This window comes from Boleophthalmus pectinirostris, unplaced genomic scaffold, assembly GCF_026225935.1.
Source record: "Boleophthalmus pectinirostris isolate CB_2022bp ecotype Guang Dong unplaced genomic scaffold, ASM2622593v1 HiC_scaffold_1, whole genome shotgun sequence".
Lineage (NCBI taxonomy): Eukaryota > Metazoa > Chordata > Actinopteri > Gobiiformes > Gobiidae > Boleophthalmus > Boleophthalmus pectinirostris.
In genome coordinates, this window is record NW_026570970.1 from 1,694,198 (window position 1) to 1,721,692 (window position 27,495).

General features: G+C 40.6%; 1 protein-coding gene across 1 annotated transcript in view; it reads left to right on the forward strand.

Annotated features, from left to right (window-relative positions):
• LOC110165236 (neuroligin-4, X-linked-like) overlaps positions 1-27,495 on the forward strand; it is a 190,062-nt gene that overhangs the window by 38,186 nt on the left and 124,381 nt on the right. Inside the window, exons 2-3 of the mRNA XM_055150639.1 lie at positions 20,891-21,196; positions 25,372-25,737. Coding sequence (XP_055006614.1) covers positions 20,891-21,196; positions 25,372-25,737 — 672 coding nt within the window. The remainder of the gene's footprint in view (positions 1-20,890; positions 21,197-25,371; positions 25,738-27,495) is intronic.

Consider the following 27,495-nt stretch of genomic DNA (forward strand, 5'->3'; position numbering starts at 1 on the left):
GATCCGTCCGCACCATCGCTCCGACTCGTTTAACGCTCCCAAAGAACTCGACACGGTTTTTCTTCATTACTTGTCTCCAAAACCAAATTTAAAAAAACAGAAAGTGATTTGGTTTTTTCAGTTTTCAAGTTTGTGTTTAAATGAAAAACGGAAAAAAAATGATAATGGACTAAACCAGGTCTAAACCAGGTCTAAACCAGGTCTAAACCAGGTCTAAACCGGGACTAAACCGGGACTAAACCAGGACTAAACCAGGGACTAAACCGGGACTAAACCAGGACTAAACCAGGTCTAAACCAGGGACTAAACGGGACTAAACCGGGACTAAACCAGGACTAAACCAGGGACTAAACCGGGACTAAACCAGGGACTAAACCAGGACTAAACCAGGACTAAACCGGGACTCAACTGAGACTAAACTGGGACTAAACCAGGACTCAATCGGGACTAAACCAGGACTAAACCAGGACTAAACCGGGACTAAAGTGGGACTCAGTCGAGACTAAACCAGGTCTAAACCAGGACTAAACCAGGACTAAACCAGGTCTAAACCAGGGACTAAACCAGGACTAAACCGGGACTAAACCAGGTTTAAACCAGGTCTGAACCAGGGACTAAACCAGGACTCAATCGGGACTAAACCAGGACTAAACCGGGACTAAAGTGGGACTCAATCGAGACTAAACCAGGTCTAAACCAGGTCTAAACCAGGTCTAAACCAGGTCTAAACCAGGGACTAAACCAGGACTAAACCAGGACTAAACCAGGTCTAAACCAGGTCTGAACCAGGGACTAAACCAGGACTCAATCGAGACTAAACCAGGTCTAAACCAGGGACTAAACCAGGACTAAACCGGGACTAAACCAGGTCTAAACCAGGTCTGAACCAGGGACTAAACCAGGACTAAACCAGGTTTAAACCAGGTCTAAACCAGGACTAAACCAGGGACTGAACCAGAACTAAACCAAGACTAAAGAGGGACCAAATTAAGACTAAAGAGGGACTGAATCAGGACTGAATCAGGACTAAACCAGGATTAAACCAGGTCTAAACCAAGACTGGGCCAGGTCTCAAGTCTTTGACTCGATGTCAAAGACTTTTCGTTTCAGCTCGATTATGAGTTTGGAGATCGTTTGACACACGAAATCGAAATCGCAATCAAAGTTTTATTTTTTTCGGGGACCAGAGTGGAGTTTCTCTGAGTTGGTCAGACAGTTTTGTGTCTTGGTCAGTGTAGAAACTCTACAGTGGAGCGAGTGCAACTTTTACACTCTGGAGGTGGTTTCAGATTTTTGTGTTTTTAAGCCCCAAAAACGGTGTCACCGTCTAAACAAAAGACACTTCACATCAAATATTTAGTCGTTTTTACCCACAAGTGTTTTTGTGTGAACAGGACCTCAGCCCATTTTGTCAACAGAACACTTCAAAACTGTCACACATGCGTTTGTGACCAGTCAGATTGGATTATTGTAATGCACTTGACGTTGGTGTGAGCCAAAACGCACTTCGCTGTTTGCAACGGGTCCAAAACTCAGCGACTCGACTTTTAACTGGAACCTGTAAACACGAGAACATCTCACCTCCAGCCTCGCTCCACTGACTCCCAGGGGCTTTAAGAGTCGATTTTAAAATTCTTTTATTCACTTTTAAGTGTTTGCTCGGCCTCGCGCCCTCTGACCTCGCTCACCTGATCCACCTGACACCTCGTCTCTCACTCTCGGGTCAGTGCATCAGCTCCAGCTCATCGTCCCAAAACTAAACTAAACTTCATGGAGTCAGTGTGTTTTTGGTTGTTCGTCTTTAGAGATTAGAGTCTGTACCTGTTTTTAAAGAGCCCATCTGATGCAAAATCCACTTTTCAGAGCTTTCTACTAGAACTTGACCGATATATCGGTTGGCCAATATTATCGACCGATATGAGCACCTGGAGACATATTGGGTATTGATATGTTTGCTGATATGGGCCGATATTTCACGTGGACGAGTTTTACCTCGTTATAAATCTTAGACTCTACGTCATGTTCATTTAATCCAATTTACAGATAAATGTCCAAATATGTGGCTCCACATCAGGATTTATCTACAGAGTCATGTGTCTCTGTGTGTGTTTCCTACTGTCCCTGAACACGTCACACACGTCACGTCACACACGTCACGTCACACACGTCACGTCACACACGTCACGTCACACACGTCACGTCACACACGTGTGTTTGTTTACACTCGCAGCTGTGCCCAACACTGAGATTATTTTCTTTTTACGGACAATCAGTTTGAGTCTGGATTAAAAGGACATTTATTAGTTCAGACTTGTGATGTGGGAGGAGCCTGTGTGATGTGGGAGGAGCCTGTGTGATGTGGGAGGAGCCTGTGTGATGTGGGAGGAGCCTGTGTGAGCGGTGAGTGTTGGAAATATGTCGACTCTGAAGTTAGTTTTGATCATTTGTTGTTAATTATCTGCTGTGCTGTTTTCTATTGGTCTGTTGTAAAGTGATTATATTGTTCATACATTTGTTTCTGGAGCTGCACTGATGTAAATGAGCTGTGAACAGACGTGTGAATTAGGACATTTGTGCATTTACAGCTAAAGGCTAATAGTGGTAGTTTATTTAGTGTGTGTAATGATGAGTCGGTCGTGAACGAAGCGGCTCTTAGATCCGGCTCTTTGAAGTGAACAACAGGAGCCTGATCCTTATTTGGAGCCGTGTTTTCTCTTTCTCTCTCTTTTTTTCTCTTCACGTCACATTCAGACTCGTGGGAGTTTGACAGCGGCCGAAAACGAAACTTTCAGAAATCTGCGTGTGCAGGAGAGAAAAAACTTGCATTTTTGTCTGTAGTTCAGCATAAAATAAATAAACCAGGACGAATCTTGGGCTCGAGAGACGGAGAGACCGAGTCCTGACACTCAGTCCTGGTTCAGTTCTGGTTTAGTCCTGTTTTACACATGGTTTAGATCTGTTTTAGTCCTGGTTTAGTCCTTTTTCAGTCCTGGTTTAGACCTGCTTGCAACCAAACAATCTGAAGAGCCGCTTGGGAGCCAAAAGAGCCAGCAGCTTTTAGTGAGCCGAGCCAAAAGAGCCGGTTCTGTCAGAGAACTGGAATCCCCATCACGAGTGTCTAGAATGTGATGTAAATATGTCATTAGTCCGACTGTCTGTAAATATGACGTAAAGAGTCAGAAGAACAATAAATGTTTCCTAAATAATTAAAATCCACCAGTTTTTTAAACAATTCAAGATTTACAGTGATGTTTTACATCAGTAAATATATCAGCAGCTCCAACTCACATTATATCTTTTTCATATCGGCCACAACAAAATCCATATCGGTCGGGCTCTACTTTCTACCGTCTAAGAGTGATGTGTGGCCTTGTATTTGTCGCTCAAGTGATTTTTAGATTGATTTGGCGTTTTTTAAACAAATTGCGGCGTATTTCTGCGCCCTTCCCACGTGACAACGAACTGAAGCTTTGTTCATTTTAATCGACAAACTGAATGTATGTGTGTGTGTCGTGACCAAACAGGTGTGTACATGTGTCTCTGCATCAGAAGGAGCGAGACACAAACAGTGGGTCAGTCTGTAACGAACCGAAGCACAAATGTGGATTTAACCAGGATTTGTAGAAGAAATTCCACACTTTCCGTTGCGTTGGGACAAGTGTGAGTCCATGTGCACAGTGGATAAAGCAGCACATATGTTTCTGTGTCCAGTGGGAAAAAGTTTTTCCAGGTGAGAGTCGCTCAATGTGGATGACGAGGCCCCGCCCCCCTCCCCCCGTACGCTGTCCTGGTTTTGACAAACACAAATCTGGTCACACTGACCTGTATTCACCTGAGTCATGTCTTTTAATCCAACACAAGTTGAACCACATCAGCGACACAAGAGCTGGAGTTTTATCTTCACTTAGTTTATGTAAATTAGTGATGTGGTTTTAAGTTTTGTTTCTGTGAGATTTGAACAAAACTGAATTAAACACATTATAATGTCAAACAGCTGATGTGGATCTAGAGTCGTTATGTTTATATGTCGTAAAGTTGAATTTATTGATGCAGATTAGTGCAGATAGTAATAATAATGATGATCATTTTAATATGAAAAACGTTAATGATTAATCGATCGTTAATTCTTCAGACACACACACAGACACACAGACACACACACAGACACACACACTCAGTTTGTTTATTAAAAATTAACGTGATCAACAAAATTCTTAATGATCAGTTATCTATGAGTCGACTGATCATGTCTCTAGTTTCATCTCTAGTTTCAATACCAGTTTTAGTATCGATTACTATCTGATTTTTCATATTTCTGACAACCCTAGAGGCACAATTTTGAACATTTTCCAACCATTCGAGTTACCAGAGTTTTAAGACATGTTATAATGTTTATAAAAACAGAGCTGGAGTCGTGTTTGTTTCATTCACACGTTTATGTTTGAGTAACTCTTTTTTATTTTGAGTCTGTCTACATCTGCAAAGCTCACGCTGCAAAAAAACAAAATCTAGTCAAGTTCAGACGACTTGAATTAACAAAGTCTGATCATGATTTGAGTCAGTTTCACTTGAGTAAAATGATCTGCCATTGGAACAAGACTTTTTGTAGTTAAAATATGAAAATACATCTGCTGCACTGAAGTTGTTGTTTTTCGTATTTTTTTACGCTTAAAATAAGAAACAAAATCGATTGTTGCTTGAATTAAGAAAAACACAACAAATTTAACTTTTTAAGCTGAATCTACTCAAAGTCAAATGTTCTTAATTTAAGTCTTTTAAACTTACCTGGGTCATTCCACGCCATTTCATCAAATTTCCAGAAAATCTCACGTATCATGTTCACTGTGAAGTTTTAGTGATTTTCGATCGTTACTTTTTAAGTTTCAGTTCATTTAGTGAGGGGAGGATGTGTCAGTTTTTCTCGTCCGTTTTCACAGGTCGATATCTCTGCAAGTATCAGACATAGAGGCTGAAATTTTGTAAACTTGTTCTCCTCTACTCTGTGTTCAAATCACATCCATCCAAAGTTTGTATCTCAACTCATTGTCATTTTATATGAACTTAAAAATGAAAAAAAAACAAAAAAAACTCATTAATTTCTGTGGCATACCATTTTTAGCCCCTTTTTAAACCTACTTGTAGGTGTCGGAGACCCTTAATTTTTTTGAGAATCAAGATTTGTACTAGGACTGTAAAAAAAAAAAAATCACCAAATGTTGAAAATTTGAAATAGTTTGTGTGAGGCTCCTGTTAAAAACAAGAAAACGCAACATGGTCCAATTTTCACATGTCATTTATGACATGTGGGTACTGATGAAAAAATTTTGAATAATTTTTGTTTGAAATAGCAGAAAAAGACATTTCATATGGCACCAAACATATGTGTTTTATGAAGCTCCTTCAATTTTTAATTGTATCTTGAACATTCACAGTTGAGCTTTCGGTCATAGTGTAAAAAACAATGACACGAGTAAACAGTGAAAATGTACTGTGTTTAATTCGAGCAGCTAAACATTTAAAGACTATGTGTGATACTTACGGAGATATCGACCTGTGAAAACGGCAGAGAAAAAATTACGCGCATTTTGGTCCGTAAATGGACACATCCTCCCCTCACTAAATGAGCTGAAACTTAAAAAGTAATGATTAAAAACACTAAAACTCCACAGGGTTGGTACATGATAATAAGGGACTATTTGGTCATTTTTTCAAATTTTTTTGAGTTCGAAGTGCGTGGGCCGTTTGTTGAAATGGCGTGGAGTGACCCACCTAGATATAGTTTTTTTCCAGTGCAGAATGCTCTGTTCCACCTTGTGATGTCATGAAGTGTAGTAGAATAGTAGGATGAAGGTAACAGAAACGTCTCACCTTCAGTTCAGTAGAGATCGGCTTTTCCAGCTCTGAAATAATCCAAGATGATTCCAGTGTTTTCAGTTTGAGAGAAGAACTGTGTGTGTCTGTGTGTTAAACGTGTGTGAAAGAAACAAACACACAACAACACAACTCCAGGTGTGTGTGTGTGTGTGTGTGTGTGTGTGTGTGTGAGACGAAGAAACGACACAGATCAGAAAATAGAGTTAAAAATGTTCTTCTCTTTAAACGAGTGCGGTTCAGTCTGAGCTGTTTTTTCTGTTGAACCCTGTTACCTTGAGCCCGACCTCCAGAGCCGCGCGTTTTCCCAATAATGAAACCGACACACACGCACACACACACACACACACACAAAACAACACACACGCACAAACACACACACACACACACAAACAACACACACACACACGCACAAACAACACCCACACACACACTTCAGCCGAGCCCATTGATCCCGTTTGGCCGAGCTCCTCCTTTGTTTCCCGGCGTACGACCTGCTCCAAACCCGCTCGGGGGGGGGGGACCGTTATTATGCACGCGCCCAATCTCCGCCATGTCCTTGCCCTCCCTCCCTCCTCCCCCCCACCTTCCCGTGTGACCGTGTGTGTGTGTCGGTGGTTTAATTAAGCGTGTGACTGCCAGCCCCACCCCCCCCCTCCCCCCGCCCCCTCCGCTCTGCACAGCTGTGGCGATACACGACGAGCACGCGGACGCCGTATTTACGCCAAAACAGTGAGCCGTGACGCGCTGACATGCGAGTTAAGTTGAGCGGACGGCATTGCTCATCGTACAGTACTATTTATAATCTGGGCGTGTGTGTGTGTGTGACGGGAGGAGGGGGTGGGTGGACGGCGTGGATGGCGTGGGGGGGTTTATCGAGTGAGCGGCGGGCGCACACTTGTCACGAGCGGCTCCGTATCGATCAGTGGACTCGTTTGGATCGTTGTCGGCGTTTAAGACGGACCAGAGTCTAGACGAATCTAACGACGTTCAGACTCGTTATGTAAGAAAACAACGTCGTGATGATTTATCCAGTGTCGGGGAGTAACAGATTACATGTACCGGAGTTATGTAATCAGAGTACAAATGATGAGTAACTGTATTCAGTTACAGTTACTGTTTCAGTGAGTGGTAATTGGATTACAGTTACTTTGTTGAAATAAATGGATTACACAGAGGGATTTTCCTGTTTTCACATTTGGGGCTAAATCCCCTTTTTTTTTTTCTCTCTCTGTAATTCCGCTCATTGCTGGAAACTAAACCAGGACTAATCCCAGGACTAAACCAGGACTAAACCAGGACTAAACCAGGACTAAACCAGGACTAAACCCAGGACTAAACCCAGGACTAAACCCAGGACTAAACCAGGTCTAAACCAGGTCTAAACCAGGTCTAAACCAGGACTAAACCAGGTCTAAACCCGCAGAAAATTAACAAGATTTTAATAGAAAATATCATTAAAATGTTTTACTAGAAAATCAGCCCAGGGCCAGATTAAAGATCTTGGAGGGCCGGATCTGGCCCCCGGGCCGTATGTTTGACACCCGTGATTTAGTGGAAGGAAACTCATTTATGTGACACATTTGATATTTTCACTGTTTTGACGATTAAAATGTTTGAGTTTCATATGAACTTTACACAAGAAGAAGTTTAACAAAAACTTTTAGTGTCACAGACGAGATTTACACTTTTTTATTGAAATCGAAATGATTTTTGGACATTGGGCGTCATTTCCTCGTGATCCAGAGCGTTGGAGACGTGTGGAGACACTTTTTGAAACATGTCGATGGCCACAGAGAGTGTTTTTTTTTTTAATTAATTTGACCTCTGAGGTTGTGTTTGAGTTCATTTGTGCAGAACAGTTTTGGGATGTTTTCTGGGAGCAGGTTGTTTCGTTTTAAGTATAATTTGGCAGGATTTAAATTTTACTAGATCGACAAAATTTAGTAACTTTGATCGGCAAAAAAGTGCATTTGTATTTTCTGTATATCTGACTAAAGTGAGCTATTCATATTGTTATTTTTTGTAATTTCAACAGTAGTTATGTCATCTGAAACACAGTAATTATTCAGTTAAACTCTCCTGGTGTAATTCTACTTTCTGTTATTTAATTTTACTACATTTTTATGGAAAAAGTTTGGACACTTTACGTTGTATAATTTCCCCAGCGTGTATAAAAACGTGGCAGTAATGTGACAGTTTGTGACATGATAAAGTGACAGTTTTGAGACACTTTGGACAGACGGGGCGGAGGTGAAGATGGAGCGATGGAGGAGGAGGAGGACATGTGGATAGACGTAGCCGGAGATGTTCCGTGTTGTGGCATTAATCAGAGCGCGGCGGGGGCCGAGCGGTGTCGTCGCGCGGAGCCGGAGTGATGGAGTGAGGCTCGGAAGCGCCAGAGACGGAAAACCTAACGAAGAGTTAATGGGACGGATTAAACTGCACTGCGGAGGTATTAAGGTGTTTTTGAGCCGGAAAAAAATATGTAAAACAGCAGGTGGTGTGCATCATCCCGTCAGAAAAAGCTGCGCAGTGCACCTTCGTCTCCATGGAGATTGTAGAACGTTCCAGGCATTACAAAAACATCCGAGCGGAGAATAGAAGCGTCTGTAAAAGTGCACAGTGTCCTTCTCCACGTGTGGCTCTTTACGACACAAAACGTTTAGTCTCTTTGTGTAAAATGCTGTACAAATATTATGTATTATTCAATTCATCTTTATTCTGAACTCATGGTCCATTTTTAACAGACGCACAGTGAAAATTAGGGTGCAAAAATACCAAAATATTGTATGTAGGGATGTCACATTGACTGTGTTTACATGTACATCAGTGTCCCGGGTATTATTTGAATTTATGTGTTTGGAGGATGAGCCCCTTGAGATGTTTCGCCATCTCGTTTTCGAGGAGGTCCTCGTAAATACAACAAGAAAAGACAGATACAGTAGGACAAACAAAATCAACACAACCACAAACACACACACACAGTCACACACTCACTCACGCTTGACTGTTTGACACATAATAAAACAAATTTGAAAAAAAAAAAAAAAAAAAAGTAAAAAAAAAAATAAATAAATAAAATAATAAATAATAATAATAATAATAAATAATATAATAAATAATAATAATAATAATAATAATAATAATAATAATAATAATAAAACAGAGTTCAAAAATAATCACAGAATATAAAAAGATGAACAGCAAAATCCAACAAAATGATCAAAAACAATGACATGGGTTCTGTAAATATTGAACCAGAGCATTTTTAAATGAAGGGACAGAAGTATCCATGTCTCGGTTCTGTCAGTATTCAGGTTACTGTGTTTACATGTGCGCTGAGAAACGGGGACACTCATATCCCCGTGTACGTGATCAAATGGAGTATCTCGGTTTCTTGACATAATCTCACAAATGTGCAAGCGCAAAAATTTACTTAAATCGAGCTCCTTTAGCGTCGGAAACTCAGGAGGTTTAACCAGCGGTGAGGAGCTGTGAGATCTCCCACAATCCACTGCACATCATCAAACCAACAGATTCTTCATTCAAATCTTCTGCATAAATAAATTAGGGCCGGACACGTTAATGAAAATCAAAAATCGACAGTACGTCTTATAATCGGGTGCCTTATCTTTTAATCCTGGTGACTGACCATGAACTGATTTTCTGTGCTACACGACGCTCAAAAATCTGTCAAAATGTTTTAGTACGACTTTGGTAAACTGCGAAGCCACAACGCTTGATGGATTGTTGAAGCGTTACAGCTGCTGGAGTCTGGAGCCTCGCCGAGTAAGGGCGAGTGAACAGTTTTTTCAGAGCTTATAGTTTATGCAAATGAGTCATGTGGATTTTAAGTTTAGTTTCTGTAAAGCGTAAACAAATGTGTCAAAGCTGAATTAAACACATTATTACTCAGTGTTTATTTGAGTCGTCCTCGTAGGAAATAAAAAAAACAAACTTAAATGATCCACCCACATTCACATTCATAAAACACATTCACTAAAACAGAGACAACGCCGGGCGAGTTACACCACGATCTGCCAATGGATCGTGGACGCCTGGACTCAGGATCAGACTCAAGTGTCGTCTGTTTGTTTCACATAATGTGCTTTATAATCTGATGCAAGTTATGTATGAAAATAGATGAGAGAATTCAACATTATTCATATTGTGCCTTATAATCCAAAAAATATAATAAATATTTTGTTCCAGTTAGTTTTGTTGTTTGTTCAGTGGAAGGAAACTCATTTATGCGACACATTTGACATTTTTACTGTTTTGAGGATTAAAATATTTGTGTTTCATTTTCACTTTGCACAAGAAGAAGTGGTTTAACAAAGACTTTAAGGCTACGTTCAGACTGCAGGGCTTAATGCTCAGTTCAGATTTTTTTTGTGTGAAATCCGATGTTTTTTCAGCTCGTTCACATTTCCAGTTAAATGTGACTTGTATGTGACTCCAGTGTGAACATTAAACGGTCCAAAAGTGTCCCACATGTGACACTGGAGACACGACGACGTCAACCGCAGCGAGCGTCTCTGTGTTTACACAAGTTGAACAAACATGGACGCAGCATCGAGCACCTGGAGATTTTAAAGTTTAAAGGTTTTTGGTGGTGGTGTTTTGTGGTGAGTGGAGATGTGCTTCACTTCAGTCACATGGATCATGAACAGTTTTCTCTACTTCAGTGCAGAATAGTGACGTTTGTGTCTTGTTGATGACGTGTAGGTGGATGAATGTGACCTGACTGTTCACACTCAAGTCACATGTTAAAGATCAGATATGGATCAGTTTCAGGAGCACAGATCCAAGTGTCCTGGGTCATGTTTGAAAACATCAGATCTGTGTGGTTCAGACTGACAATAAAAGATCAGATACAGGAACATAAAATAGAACATAAAACGCCAAAAAATCAGATTTTGGTCACTTCAGGCTGCAGTCTGAACGTAGTGTAAGTATCACAGACATGATTTAGCCTTTATTTTTTATTGAACCGTATTGAATCAATTTGAAATGTATCGTATCGAATCAAAAGCTCACTATATCGAGGTTTGTATCGTATCAACAACTTCTTAACAACACCAGCCCGAGTGACAACACAAAACAATAAACATTTGTGCTTTTAAAACACAGACAGACCAGTGTCTCCACCTGCTGGACTGACGTCGTATTGCACTGAGTGTCATATCTGTGAGTGACATTATTATTTTATTGTGTGATTTGTTCAGTCTGCAGATAAAACTGTTGATTAAAGTTCTCAGTCGAGCCTGCAGATCGTTCGCTTGTGCAGTACAAACATGTCTGTCGCATTCGTCCATCGTGGCCTCCGCAAAAGCTTCACAAAGCGTCATGATTTTGCATTTTATTGGTTAAAAATAGTTTCGTCTTGTTCTGAATGTTCATGCTTCACTGTGATTGGTTCATTCCAGCTGTCACTCACACGGCGCCTGAGGGAGGGTGACCAATAGGACGAGTGGGAGGGGAAGTGCCAGAGTCTGTGCATCGACCTGAACTGATGAAGAGGAAAAAAAAACAAAAAACACGGTCACATGTAGGAGATGAACGATAGGTCAGATTTTACCACATCGCCCATCGACCTGATCACATGACCAGAGCTCCAGTCCGGTCGTCGTTAGATAGATTTCCGTCGGCGTGGTTTCTCTGGAGCTCCTCTGCGGTTCTGTGCTTTAGGTGATGAAGAGTGATGTTTTACGTGATGAAGAGTGATGAGGACGGCTCCGTGAGGGACGTCTTCATCACAGGACACACATGATGTTAATTACTCTGAGTGTTTTGTTTCATTCGTGCATGTTTCACTCACGTCTGGCGTCTTTATTAAAGCCACATTATGAGTCTTTGCATTGATCCGTGCGTCTGGAGTGATCCGTCTTTAGAATCGATAACCTCGATCATCTTTATTGTTCTGTATTTAACGCAGACCTGCAGTGTTTGTGTTTGTTCTGTGGTTATAATCTGAACCCCGTCGATCCTTCTGTTATTTTGGACATTTTAAATCACAAACAACGTGATATAAGAAAATCCACTGACTTCTTCTGTCTGGTTGGAGCTGACGTCACCGTAAACATCATGACATAAACATGAATAAACCTGAATCTTCTCAGGAAGAACGTACAGGTCTGTTCATGCCAGAACATGGAGACTGACCCACAGCCTGAACCCTCGACAGTGACGCTGTTAAACCGTGACCTGACTCATCAGTCAGTTTCACTTTGTAGAAACCGTGTGACCTCGCAGCATTAGGATTTGTTCGCTCGACGGTAGATGGGGACTTTTTTATTTAACCAATCTCTGCTGTTTGGTCTTGACGTATGTAATGCTCCAGAATGTTCAGTAATGTCCAAGTAATTGCTGCTTCACAGTTCTTCTCTGATTGGTTGGTGTGCAAGCTACAACTTCTGGGGTTCTTGCAAACCGTCTAGTATATTCTGATTCCTGAACTAGAGCTGGAGAGAAATGAAATTGATTGGAGGCACTAGGTGGCGCCAGCCTCGCTCGCTGAACAGTACCTCACCCGCTTCTCTCCGCTCCTACGGTCAGTAAAACATATCCTAGAGTGACCGTATTTCTGTTTGTGAAAACCCAGACACCTTACCGGAGTTGGGGGGTGGGGCCTCAACATTGAGCTACTCTCACCTCGCAAACTCTGCACATGGCCACCCACTTGTCTCGACCGGGATGGAAAACGGAGAATTTCTTGTACAAGTCATTGTTAAATGTACATTTGCTCTTTGACATGTTACAGACTGAGGGACTGTTTGTGTCTCGCTCTTTCTGAGTTAGAGGCTACGAGACACGATCAATTTAATGACCCCAATAAACGGTAATGAAAACCCGGATATTTCCATCACTTAAAAAAAAAAAACCTGGACGCCCAGGACAGGAAGCAAAAAACTGACATGTCCGGGGAAAAACGGACGTTTGATCACGATAACATATCCAGCCATTATAATAACTGTAAACTGGACTTGGCAACAGAACATTTAAACACATTTAAATACATTTAAATACATTTAAACACATTTAAACACATTTAAACACATCTGACTGGACGCCAACTTGACCCAGTTTATTTTGGCTTTTTTTGTTGTGGTTTGTTGATCTGCTTCTTTGCTGCTGCACTGATATTATCACTAGTGCTGTATTCTAATGTTTACATAGTGGATGTCATAGGGAAGTCAGTCTGGCGCCACCTAGTGCCTCCGCTCAGTTTCATTTCTCTCCAGTGACTAGATCAGGAAACAGAAAACACTAGACTGTTTGAAGAACCCCGGATGTTGTAGACGGCACATCAACCAATCAGCTGTGAGCTGTGAAGCCATGACGTCAAACTCGCGTCCACAAAAGGGACCTTTTGTGGAACAGCACAACAGTTCTAGTCCTGTTCTAGTCCTGGTTTAGTTCTGATGTAGGCTCAGTTTGGTCCTGTTCTAGTCCTGGTTTAGTTCTGATGTAGGCTCAGTTTGGTCCTGTTCTAGTCCTGGTTTAGTTCTGATGTAGGCTCAGTTTGGTCCTGTTCTAGTCCTGGTTTAGTTCTGATGTAGGCTCAGTTTGTCTGTTCTAGTCCTGTTTAGTTCTGATGTAGCTCAGTTTGGTCCTGTTCTAGTCCTGGTTTAGTTTCTGATGTAGGCTCAGTTTGGTCCTGTTCTAGTCCTGTTTAGTTCTGATGTAGGCTCAGTTTGGTCCTGTTCTAGTCCTGGTTTAGTTCTGATGTAGGCTCAGTTTGGTCCTGTTCTAGTCCTGGTTTAGTTCTGATGTAGGCTCAGTTTGGTCCTGTTCTAGTCCTGGTTTAGTTCTGATGTAGGCTCAGTTTGGTCCTGTTCTAGTCCTGGTTTAGTTCTGATGTAGGCTCAGTTTGGTCTGTTCTAGTCCTGGTTTAGTTCTGATGTAGGCTCAGTTTGGTCCTTGTTCTAGTCCTGGTTTATTCTGATGTAGGCTCAGTTTGTCTTGTTCTAGTCCTGGTTTAGTTCTGATGTAGGCTCAGTTTGGTCTTTTAGTTCTGATGTAGGCTCAGTTTGGTCTTGTTCTAGTCCTGTTTAGTTCTGATGTAGGCTCAGTTTGGTCCTGTTCTAGTCCTGGTTTAGTTCTGATGTAGGCTCAGTTTGTCTGTTCTAGTCCTGGTTTAGTTCTGATTAGGCTCAGTTTGGTCCTGTTCTAGTCCTGGTTTAGTTCTGATGTAGGCTCAGTTTGGTCCTGTTCTAGTCCTGGTTTAGTTCTGATGTAGGCTCAGTTTGGTCTTGTTCTAGTCCTGGTTTAGTTCTGATGTAGGCTCAGTTTGGTCCTGTTCTAGTCCTGGTTTAGTTCTGATGTAGGCTCAGTTTGGTCCTGTTCTAGTCCTGGTTTAGTTCTGATGTAGGCTCAGTTTGGTCCTGTTCTAGTCCTGGTTTAGTTCTGATGTAGGCTCAGTTTGGTCCTGTTCCGCCAACTTTTGGATCAGTGGATCAGATCATCTTTGTTTTTGTTTTTTTTGTACGATCATAAACGAAAAACTTTTGTGCCTTTATCATTATTAGTTTGTACGACCATCAGTGAAAAAAAAGTGTGAATCTTTCTCATTTAACTGAAAATAAAAGTGAATAACAAAGTGCGTACGTCAGTCTGGGGACGGTAAAAACGAGGTTGGACCGGAAATTCGACGTCTTGGAAATAAGCGAGTGAAGCTGATTCAAAAAATAGACAAACGCACGACTAAAACTAAACACAAGAGTGAGTACGTTCATGTTGAGGGACAATCGTTCTGACGCGGTTAAAAACTCATAAAAGATTGACTCCGGGGCAGCAGCGTTTACGCCGACAAATAAAGAGCGAAAGAAATGAAAAGAAAAGAAGAAGAAGAAACAACAACTCCCTTTAGTCCACTGCGCTGTGTTAGAAATCTCCACGCTGTTCATTTGTTCTTTAGAAAAGCTTTGGTTCTGCTCTACAGGAGACGGCGTTCCAGACACACTGACACACGGAATATTAAAGCTGCACTGTGGAGCTTTTTCAGAGGAGCGATTGGCCTGCTCTGATATTTTAACTACATTTTTTAACCAAATGAAAAGGAAACAACTAGAACACGGTGAAAGGGAGTTGTGTTTTGTTTTATTCACACGTTTAACACTCAAACTCTGCACTAGAATCATCTGGATCAAGCGTTTTCAGTGCCTTGAAGGTGGAAAAGCGCGATAGAAAAATGTGACCATTTACCATTTACCATTTACCATTTACCATTTACCATTTACCATGCCGATATTTAGACATTGACTTTGACTTTTTTTGTTGTTGTTTTTGTTTCATTGTCGGAGTAGCTGCACTTTACTATTTTTCAAACATTTGGCTTTTCCAACATGAATCATTTTAATGTGAGCCTGTTATACTTTGCGCTTCCGTACATCAGGAGACGCTTCAGTGATGCAAAATGCAAAAACCCTTATTCCGACATTCCAACATGATCCTGTTCCGACATCTTTTATGTCGCCGTTTTGACAACCTACTTTGGAGCATCACCTTTTTGCCTTGTACAGGACTAAACCAGGACTAAAACCAGGACTAAACCCAGGACTAAACTAGGATTAAAACCAGGTCTAAACCAAGACTGAAACTAGAACTAAAACTAGAACTAAACCAGAACTAAAACCAGGACTAAAACCAGGTCTGAACCAGAACTAAAACCTGGACTAACACTAGGACTAAAAGAGGATTTAACCAGAACTAAATCAGTACTAAAACACAAGGCCTAAACCAGGACTAAACCAAGTCTAAACCAGGATGAAACCAGGACTAAACCAGGACTAAATCTAGGACTAAACCAGAACTAAAACCTGGACAAAACCAGGACAAAACCAGGTCTAAACCAAGACTAAAATACAAGGTCTAAACCGGGACTAAAACCAGGACTAAACCCAGGACTAACCCAGGACTAAACTAGGACTAAACCAGGACTAAAACCAGGACTAAAATACAAGGTCTAAACCAGGACTAAAACCAGGACTAAACCAGGACTAAAACCAGGACTAAACCAAAACTAAACCCAGGACTAAAGCAGTACAAAACCAGTACAAAACCAGGACTAAAACCAAGTCTTAACCAAGACTAAAACTAGGACTAAAACCAGGTCTAAACCAAGACTGAATCTAGAACTAAACCAGAACTAAAACCAGGTCTGAACCAGAACTAAAACCTGGACTAACACTAGGACTAAAAGAGGATTTAACCAGAACTAAATCAGTACTAAAACACAAGGCCTAAACCAGGACTAAACCAAGTCTAAACCAGGATGAAACCAGGACTAAATCTAGGACTAAACCAGAACTAAAACCTGGACAAAACCAGGACAAAACCAGGTCTAAACCAAGACTAAAATACAAGGTCTAAACCGGGACTAAAACCAGGACTAAACCCAGGACTAAACTCAGGACTAAACCAGGACTAAAACCAGGACTAAAATACAAGGTCTAAACCAGGACTAAAACCAGTACAAAACCAGGACTAAACCAGGACTAAAACCAAGTCTTAACCAAGACTAAAACTAGGACTAAAACCAGGTCTAAACCAAGACTGAATCTAGAACTAAAACTAGAACTAAACCAGAACTAAAACCAGGACTAAAACCAGGTCTGAACCAGAACTAAATCCTGGACTAACACTAGGACTAAAAGAGGATTTAACCAGAACTAAATCAGTACTAAAACACAAGGCCTAAACCAGGACTAAACCAAGTCTAAACCAGGATGAAACCAGAACTAAACCAGGACTAAATCTAGGACTAAACCAGAACTAAAACCTGGACAAAACCAGGACAAAACCAGGTCTAAACCAAGACTAAAATACAAGGTCTAAACCGGGACTAAAACCAGGACTAAACCCAGGACTAACCCAGGACTAAACTAGGACTAAACCAGGACTAAAACCAGGACTAAAATACAAGGTCTAAACCAGGATTAAAACCAGGACTAAAACCAGACTAAACCAGAACTAAAACCAGGTCTACAACAACCAACAATAAAATGATAATTGACAGGAGTAGGGAGTATTATCTGTCACATAAGGGTGAGTTGTTGTGTGGTTGTAGGGAGTATTATCTGTCACATAAGGTGAGTTGTTGTGTGGTTGTAGGGAGTATTATCTGTCACATAAGGGTGAGTTGTTGTGTGGTTGTAGGAGTATTATCTGTCACATAAGGGTGAGTTGTTGTTGGTTGTAGGGAGTATTATCTGTCACATAAGGGTGAGTGTTTGTGTGGTTGTAGGGAGTATTATCTGTCACATAAGGGTGAGTTGTTGTACAGTTGTAGGGAGTATTATCTGTTACTTTGGAGGCGGTAACAGGTTTCTAACATGACATTTTGCGTAACTTTTTAAAGCATGAATATGTCTCAAAATTCGAAATATAAACTCGAAAGTCGCCCAAAAAAAAGTTTCAGCTCAGCCGACGTGAAAATCTGTCCCTGTTTCCAGTTAGAGTCGTGATCCTTTACTCCTTTACTCCTTTACGGCACAAATGTGAGGCAGACTGTGGAGGATCCAACAGGTCCGGCATATGGAGCCCAGATGGTCAACGCCGAGTCGGATTTCACTCTCACTTTAGTCTACGTTTCTGTTTTGGTTTTGATCGTACGTAAAAGACGATCTCCCTTTTATTTTCTCGTCAGAACGGACATCTGCTTTTCTGCTTTCACGTAACGCGCAGCTCGACATCAGAAGCCGCTCTCAGCTTATCTGAAGTTTATTCGCTTCCCGGCGCGCGTGACTTGAGTTGAAATGACGGATAAGACCGAGACACCGGGCGGCAGACGAGGAGGGGACAGAGGGATTTCAGGGGCCCTTTTCCTTTTCATTTATATTAAAGGTGGGCCCCAAATTTCCTTCGACGCTTCTGCTGACGGATACGGGAAAAATATTGTGTTGTATTGGACCACTACTTTGTACTTTTTTTGGAGTAATATTATTTATTTAGAAGTAAAAGTGCAGTGCTTTTTGTTGTTGATTATTTAGTTTGATTGTTTTTTATAATTTTTTGATTTTCTACACACTTCTGCTCATGAATATCTGCAATTTTTACACATCAAAATGCACAATACAGGACAGTATACGGAGGTGAGGGGGCCCAGGGTTTTAGGGGCCCGGGCTTGTACCCTCTTCCTATTCATTTATAATAAGGGGGGGCCCCAAATTTTCTGTCGACGGGCCTGCTGAGAGATAGAAGAAAGTAGTAGTAGTAGTATTTAGTAGTAGTTTTGGTATGTTGTAATAGATGATGTTGTAGTAGTAGTAGTTGTTGTTGTAGTTTTAGTTGTTGTGGTTGTAGTATGTAATAGTAGTGGGTAGTGGTTGATGTAGTAGTTGTTGTAGTCGTTGTAGTAGCAATTGCTGTAGTTGTAGTAGTAGTTGTAGTAGTAGTTGTTGAAGTAGTTGTTGTAGTATGTAGTAGTCATTTTGGTATGTAGTAGTAGTGGTTGTAGTTGATGTTGTTGTAGTTGTTATACTCATAGTAGTTGTGGTTAGTAGTAGTAGTAGTAGTAGTAGTTGTAGTAGTAGTAGTTGTATAGTTGTTGTTGTTGTAGTAGTAGTAGCAGTTGTAGTTGTTGTACTTCTTGTAATAGTAGTTGTGGTTGTAGTTGTTGTAGTAGTAGTTGTTGTAGTAGTAGTTGTAGTTGTAGTACTAGCAGTAGTTGTAGTAGATGTTGTGGTTGTAGTAGTAGTAGTAGTTGTTGTAGTTGTAGTACTACTAGTAGTAGTAGTAGATGTAGTAATTGTTGTTGTAGTTTTAGTTGTAGTTGAAGTACTAGTACTAGTAGTAGTAATAGTTGTTATAGTAGTAGTTGTTGTTGTAGTTGTAATACTAGTAGTAGTAGTAGTAGGAGATGTAGTAGTTGTTTTGTAGGTAGTTGTAGTTGTAGTAGTGTAGTAGTTGTAGTGTAGTAGTTGTGTTGTTGTAGTAGTCAGTTGTTTGTAGTTGTAGTACTAGTAGTAGATGTAGTAGTTGTTCGTAGTTGTAGTTGTAGTACTAGTAGTAGTTGTAGTAGATGTGTGGGTGTGTGTCGCTGTGCAGTCGCTGTCTGCTCCGTGTGTGTCTGTGTGTTTGTTGTGTGTTGTAGTTTACTGAAGTCGCGCTGGGACACCTGAGTGGATTCATGTATGGGGCGCTCTGGATTGTGGTGCGCGGTTGCTTTTTGATGCGGTCAGAGGCTTAAGAGAGCGTCTAATAGCCTGGAAAATACAGTAGTTGTTGTTCTTGTTGTAGTTATAGTTGTAGTTGTAGTAGTAGTAGTAGTAGTAGTAGTAGTAGTAGTAGTAGAAGTAGTTGTGGTTGTTGTTGTAGTAGTTGTTGTTGTAGTAGTAGTTGTTGTTGTAGTAGTTGTAGTTGTTGTAGTAGTTGTAGTAGTAGTAGTTGTAGTTGCTGTAGTAGTTGTGGTTGTAGTAGTTGTAGTAGTAGTTGTAGTAGTAGTTGTAGTAGTAGTTGTAGTAGTAGTTGTGGTGGTTGTTGTAGTTGTTCTACTTGTTGGTGTAGTAGTTGCAGTTGTTGTAGTTGTTGTGGTAGTTGTTGTTGTAGTTGTTGTAGTAGATTGTTGTAGTAGTTGTTGCTGTAGTATGTAGTAGTAGTTTGGGTATGTTGTAGTAGATGTAGTAGTATTTTTAGAAGTAGTTACAGTATATAGTACTAGTATGAGTTTTGGTATGTTGTAGATGATTTGATAGCAGTTGTAGTAGTATGTAGTTGTAGTATGACTTGGACTTAAACCGACTTTACAACATACTACTACTACTACTACTACTACCATGCCCTTGTGGATCAGTAAATAGTAATAGTAGTAAGTAAAAGTAGTAGTAGAAGTTTGTATTGTACCACTACTTTGTACTTCTATTTGAGTAATATTAGTCTGAAGTAAGAGTACTCTCAGACTTTATTTACATTATTTTTGGATTCTCTACCCCTGGGTCTCCGTCATTTTTACACGTCAAAACATCCCATGATTCGTCACGGTTTCTTTCTCGCGGCTTCACCGTTTCTCCGTCTCGCCGTTTCCCGTGTGTCTGTGCTCGTTGACATTTGGACGGTTCACGCACCGTTTCCATTAATAACCTCGTGTGTGTTTTGGCATTTGTGTGAATAACGTTTGTGTGAATAACCCCGTGTGTGTTTTGGCGTTTGTGTGAATAACCCTGTGTGTGTTTTGGCGTTTTGTGTGTTTTGGCGTTTGTGTGAATAACCCCGTGTGTGTTTTGTGTTTTGTGTGTTTTGGCGTTTGTGTGAATAACCCCTGTGTGTGTGAATCCCGTGTGTGTTTTGGCGTTTGTGTGAATAACCCCGTGTGTGTTTTGGCGTTTGTGTGAATAACCCCGTGTGTGTTTTGGCGTTTTGTTTTTGTGTGAATAACCCTGTGTGTGTTTTGGCGTTTGTGTGAATAACCCCGTGTGTGTTTTGGCGTTTGTGTGAATAACCCTGTGTGTGTTTTGGCGTTTTGTGTGTTTTGGCGTTTGTGTGAATAACCCCGTGTGTGTTTTGGCGTTTGTGTGAATAACCCCGTGTGTGTTTTGGCGTTTGTGTGAATAACCCCGTGTGTGTTTTGGCGTTTTGTGTGAATAACCCCGTGTGTGTTTTGGCGTTTGTGTGAATAACCCCGTGTGTGTTTGGCGTTTGTGTGAATAACCCCGTGTGTGTTTTGGCGTTTGTGTGAATAACCCCGTGTGTGTTTTGGCGTTTGTGTGAATAACCCCGTGTGTGTTTTAGTGTTTGTGTGAATAACCCTGTGTGTGTTTTGGCGTTTTGTGTGTTTTGGCGTTTGTGTGAATAACCCCGTGTGTGTTTTGGCGTTTGTGTGAATAACCCCGTGTGTGTTTTGGCGTTTGTGTGAATAACCCGTGTGTGTTTTGGTGTTTGTGTGAATAACCCCGTGTGTGTTTTGGCGTTTGTGTGAATAACCCCGTGTGTGTTTTGGCGTTTGTGTGAATAACCCCGTGTGTGTTTTGGCGTTTGTGTGAATAACCCCGTGTGTGTTTTGGTGTTTGTGTTGCAGGAGCAGCGTGGGGCCTTGGCTGGGGTGATGCTGTGGTTTTACATAAGCATGGCTCCTCTCGCTCCGTCGTCCACGCTCCACTGAAGGGACTGAGTCACCAGGCGCCCTCCTCCCAGGCACACGCCCCCCCGCCCCCCCGGTCCCCGGCACACGCACCCCCCCACCCCCCGTCCCTGGCACACACGCCCCCCCCCCCTCCCTGCCTCCCTCCCAGGCCAGCTCCACTGACTCACCCGCACCCCCCCCGCGGAGACGGCGCAAAGGTTGTCCACGAGAGCAAACACCAGGCTTTTTCCACATTCTGTCGTAAGATGAATCTGGGACACTACAGAGAAGCTACAATTTCTCATTTCCTAAGCATTCTCTTTTCTTTTCTCGAAGAATCTGGGACACTACAAACACACACAAAAAAATTCTCACTCTGAAAGTTCAGTTTCAGAAAATATTTTTATAGCTAGGTTTTGTTTTCCTAAGAATCTGGGACACTACAAACAGATTTAGCAGCTGTTTTGTTGATTAATAGCCTATATAAACATGACTATGCTAATTGCTAACTAGCTAAATATAGAGCGCTAAGACCAAGCACGTTCAAAAAAAGCATTATCTTTTCTTTTCCGTAAAAATGAGGGACACTACAAACAGATTCAACAGTTGTTTTGTGTAAATAATAATAATAATAATAATAATAAAGTAAATAGCCTTTACAAATGTGACTGTTTATGCTAATTGCTAACTAGCTAAATATTGAGACCAAAGCCACCCATTTTCCAATTTGTTTTTCCAAAGGTAAATCTGGGACACTGCAAACAAACCGTTCTAAAATTCCAGTTACCGTTAGGTATTTGTTTTGTACAAATAGAAATGCAAAGATATGTATGCTAAGTGCTAACTAGCTAAATGTAGAGAGCTAAGACCAAGCATTTTACAATTTTTTTCTGAGCATTCTTTTCTTTTCCCTAAAAATCTGGGACACTACAAACACACAAAAATATTCCCACAATATTTTCATATTTGGGTTTTGTTTTCCTAAGAATCTGGGACACTACAAACAGACTTAGCAGCTGTTTTGTTGATAAATAGCCTATATAAACATGACTATGCTAATTGCTAACTAGCTAAATATAGAGAGCTAAGACCAAGCACGTTAAAAAAAAAAAAACATTTCTAAGCATTATCTTTTCTTTTCCATAAAAATGAGGGACACTACAAACAGATTCAACAGTTGTTTTGTGTAAATAATAATAATAATAATAATAATAATAATAATAATAAGTAAATAGCCTTTACAAATGTGACTGTTTATGCTAATTGCTAACTAGCTAAATATTGAGACCTAAGCCACCCATTTTCCAATTTTTTTTCGAAAGGTGAATCTGGGACACTGCAAACAAACAGTTCTGAAATTTCAGTTACAGACAGTATTTTCATAGTTAGGTTTTGCTTTGTACAAATAGAAAGCGCAAAGATATGTATGCTAATTGCTAACTAGCTAAATGTAGAGAGCTAAGACCAAGCATTTTACAATTTTTTTCTGAGCATTCTTTCCTTTTCCCTAAAAATCTGGGACACTAACACGAAAAATTATCACTCTGAAAATTAAACTTCAGAAAATATTTTCATATTTAGGTTTTGTTTTCCTAAAAGTCTGGGACACTACAGATTCAACAGTTGTTTTGTGTAAATAATAAAAAATATAAAAATAAAATAAATGGCCTATACAAACATGACTATGCTAAGTGCTAACTAGCTAAATATAGAGAGCTAAGACCAGACACTTTACTATTTTTTTCTAAGCATTATCTTTTCTATTCCCTAAAAACCTGGGACACTACAAACACACACAAAAAATTCTCGCAATATTTTTATCGCTAGATTTTATTTTCCTAAAAATCTGGGACACTACAAACAGATTTAGCAGTTGTTTTGTGGTTAAATAGCCTTTACAAATGTGGCTGTTTATGCTAATTGCTAACTAGCTAAATGCACAGAGCCAAAGACCAGCCATTTTCCAATTTTTTTTCCTAAGCTGAATCTGGGACACTGCAAACAAACAGTTCTCATTCTGAAATTTCAGTTACAGACAGTTTTTTTCATAGTTAGGTTTTGTTTTGTACAGAAAGTGCAAAGATATGCTAGCTAGCTAAATATAGAGAGCTAAGACCAGACACTTTACAGCTTTTTTTCCCTAAGCATTATCTTTCCTTTTCCCTAAAATCTGGGACACTACAAACACACAGAAAAATTCTCGCAATATTTTCATAGCTAGGTTTTGTTTTCCTAAAAATCTGGGACACTACAAACAGATTTAGCAGTTGTTTTGTGGTTAAATAGCTTTTACAAATGTGGCTATGTGTGCTAATTGCTAACTAGGTAAATGAAGAGAGCTAAGACCAAACACTTTACTGTTTTTTTCCTGAGCATTCTCTTTCCATTTCTCTAAAAATCTGGGACACTACAAACAAAAAATATTCTCGCAATATTTTCATAGTTAGGTTTTGTTTTGTACGGATAGAAAGTGCAAAGATATACTTGCTAAGTGGCTAATTGTAAAAACGCACCAGGTACTTTCCAATTTTTTTCTAAGTGTTCTTTTCTTTTCCCTAAGAATCTGGGACACTGTTAACAGATTTAACGTTTGTTTTGTGGACAAATAGCAAGTGGATAAATAACCTATATAAACATGGCTATGTGTGCTAATTGCTAACTAGCTAAATGTAGAGAGCTGAGACCAAAAACTTAACTGTTTCTTGTCTCCTCTGAGCCTAAACTGAACCTGGGACGCTGCTTGTGTCTTGCCAAAGGACTGGGGATGTAACGATATCCAACTTTACAAGATTTTGGTGTGAATTATTTCTGTCATAATCCCAAGAATTCAAGTCAAAAACATATTTCTTTATGTTGTCTGCGCTGAAATGAATCATGGGAAATGTAGTTCCCAATGTTTATTAATTACTGCAGCAGTAAAACCTGCATTTAAACAAAGGAACTTGATATTCAATATTATTGTGAGACTTTTGACGATCTATCACGATATTTCGTTTATTGTTACATCCTTACAGGTTAGTAATAATGATAATAATAATCTAAACATCGTTAATGATTAATCAAAAATCAAAAATTGAATCGAATGCCAATCCATGTATCGTTTGTTCATTTGTTTTCCGATATAAAACCAAAAATAAGAAAAGTTAAAAAAACTACAGATTTCTTCATTATTTGTCTCCAAAACCAAAATGAAAAAACAGATAATAATTCATTTTTTTCAGTTTTCAATTTTGTGTTTAAATGAAGAACGGATAAAAAAAAAAAAGTCATTTATGTGACTTCCATGACTGTGATGTCGGACTTTTGCACCACATACGGACTGAACCAGGACTGAATCAGTACTAAATTAGGACTAAACCGTTTTCAGTCCTGGTCTGGTTCTGGTCTTGGTCTCGGTCCCGGTCTTTGTCCCGGTCTCAGTCCCAGTGTCAGTCGCGGTCTGGTCCTGGTCTCAGCTGTGGTCTGGTCCCGGTCTGGTCCCGGTCTAGTTCCGGTCTCGGCCCCGGCCTCGGTCCCGCTCCCAGTCCCCATCTTGGTCCTAGTTTCAGTCTTGGTTCTTTTCCCAATCTCAGTCCCGGTCTCAATCCCGGTCCTGGTCCCAGACTCAGTCCTTGTCTGGCCCTGGTCCCAGACCTGGTGTTAGTCCTGGTCTGGTCCCGGACCTGTTTTAGTCCTGATTCAGTCATGGTTCAGTCCAGCGTCGCAGTTTAAGTCACGTAAACAGGAAACGGTCTTTATCCGTTTTTCCATTTTTCATTTAAACACAAAATCAAAAACGAATCATTATCTGTTTTTTCATTTTGGATTTGGAGACAAATAATGATGAAAATAGTTGTTTTTTTCATTTTCTTATTTCTCATTTTTTTATTTTGAAAAACAAATGAACGAGTGACACACAGATTAACGCCCGTCCCTGCTGTGCACTCCAGGTTTTCTCTAGATTTTGTGTGAAAAACAATTGAGTGTAAAAGTGTGACGATGCCAGATCCTACCAGCTGAATGTAATTAGAATCTTTGAAACTGACAATAGCACTAAAATGTACAAGGCTGTCGATATAAAACATCTAAAAATGCCTTTGCTTTTCCCTGGTGGTCTATTATAACAGTCTGTACACAACAGTGATGAAAAACTAAAAATAGTTTACGTGCAAAAGATGCTTAGCCAGTTTTCTGTACCATTTGCTGGATGCGGTTCAGTCTTTTGTAGTTCATTTGATTCCAATGCTTTTTGTGTTTTTTTTTTTCCAGCTCCTGAATGGGAACATTTTGCAACAAATGTCAGCGGAGGAACGTTTACGGAATACAAATTAGCACCTCTGTGTTTTGCTCGTCTCTAAGAACAAGAACTCCTCGCACCATGCTCTGGACAACACTACTTCCCAACTTTTCCTGGAATTTTAGACTTCTACTTTTTTACTTCTTTTTGTTTTTGCAAGTTCTTTTGTCGCGCGCCCAGCAGACGGTTCCGGTTATCTCCACAGCACAAGGCCGAATCCGCGGCATCCTGACCCCGCTGCCCTCCGACCTCCTGGGGCCGGTGGTGCAGTACCTGGGAGTCCCTTACGCCAGACCCCCCATCGGCGAGCGGCGTTTCCAGCCCCCGGAGCCGGCGTCGCCGTGGCCGGGGATACGGAACGCCACGCAGTTCGCCCCGGTGTGCCCGCAGTCGCTGGACGAGAGGAACATGCTCACGGACATGATGCCCTCGTGGCTCACGGCGAACCTGAACATCGCCGACACGTACCTGACGCAGCAGAGCGAGGACTGTCTCTACCTCAACATCTACGTGCCCACGGAGGAAGGTGAGTGCACAAACTCAGAGTGGCGGCGGCGGGGGTTTGGTGGGAGCGATGGTTTTCAAAACTCACGGGCCGATGTACGAAAAATAATCTGTTCCGTCAGATTTTTAATCCTGCTGAATGTCTCACTTTGAATTTTTTTACTCTTTAACTTAAAAGATGTTTGAATTATTTTTATACTGAATTTTGGTTGCTGAAATTTTAAGCATTCTTTTTCAATAGGTTTCAAATTCCCAAAAAAAAAAATAAAAAATTAAAAATCACCTTTTAAATATTCAGCCCTGAAATTCAGAGTGTAAAATTTGCAGTGAAAAAAATTCACCGCAAAATGTCCTGGTTTCCTTCAACTAGATGTCACTGTATTGTTTCTTGTTTTTTATCAATTGCCTATTCATTTGTGTGTTATAATTTGATCTATTTTATATTTATATTTGATTTGATTTGAACTTTTAAAAATATATGTATGCGTATGTCATCGAAGCTGTGATTAGTCCCGTCCCCCGAGTAAAGCTTTGTCAGGTTGTGAAGACGCTGCTGCTGAATTCACGGTTTTATCACATGCCCAGTGTCGGGAATTACACCGGAAGTCGTCATTCGCATGTTTCCAAACGTCAAACAATCCTGTACAAGGCTCCACCCACAAGCCTACGTCACCCATTCTCCATAAACATACAAAAACATGGTACAAAACGATACACTACAACTTCACAAACCTGATCTGATTGTGGCAGTTTCGTGAGCGGGATGCAGGCTGATTGTGCTGTGATAGTGCTCTGAAGGGAGAGATACTTAGCACAGAGAGTAACAGGAGGGGAAACTCAGAGTGTCAAAAAAACGAAACAGAATCTTTTTACCATTTTAATACACTGTTTTTTGGCAAATATAGCACTTGGAGACATATTGACTCTCGGCCTAAATCTTGCAGGTTCTACCTCGTTATGAAGCTCAGACTCTCGGTATTATGCCCATTTAATCCAATTTACACACAGATAAATGTCAGAATATGTGTCGACGCATCAGTTTTGATCTGAGGAGTCATTTGTCTGTGTGTGTGACGCTGTACTGCCCCTGAACGCACCACCAGAGTCACATCACGTGCTCTTGTGCACAGCCATAGATCCACAACACTGAGGCGTTGACGAGAAATAAGTGAACTTCAGTGCAGTGTAGGACAGAAACAAAACTACAGCTGTTCTGTTTCTGGCGAATGCGGAGCAGAAAAGACTGTCCTCATGTTCACATGCTGGATTATATTATTTTTACAGACCATCGTTTTGAGTCAAGGTTAAAATGACACTTATCAGTGCAGACTTGTGATCTGAGAGGCGCCTGTGTGAGTGTTTTGGTTCTTTCTCGTTGTTGATCTGCTGTAGCTCCACATAAACAGTGTATTTTCTGACATTGTTTTAGTGTGAAGTGACTCTGGTGTGTGCACATGTGACTGGACCTGCACTGATGTGTGAATGAGCTGTGAACAGAGATGCGTGTGATTGGCATTTACGCATATCATTAACTACCTCGGTGCCCATCATTTACCGATAAAGGCTGATAATGGTAGTTTTTACTTTGTTTACAGGGTAGAATGTGACGCAAAAATGTCATTAGTCCAACTACTGTCTTTAAATATGACGTAAAGACGCAGAATAACAATAAATGTTGCCTAAACAAACACGATTTAAAATCCACTGGAGCCAAACCTAAATTTTAGAATCATTTGAAGGTTTACAGTGAATTTTTATATCACTAAATATATCGGCTTTT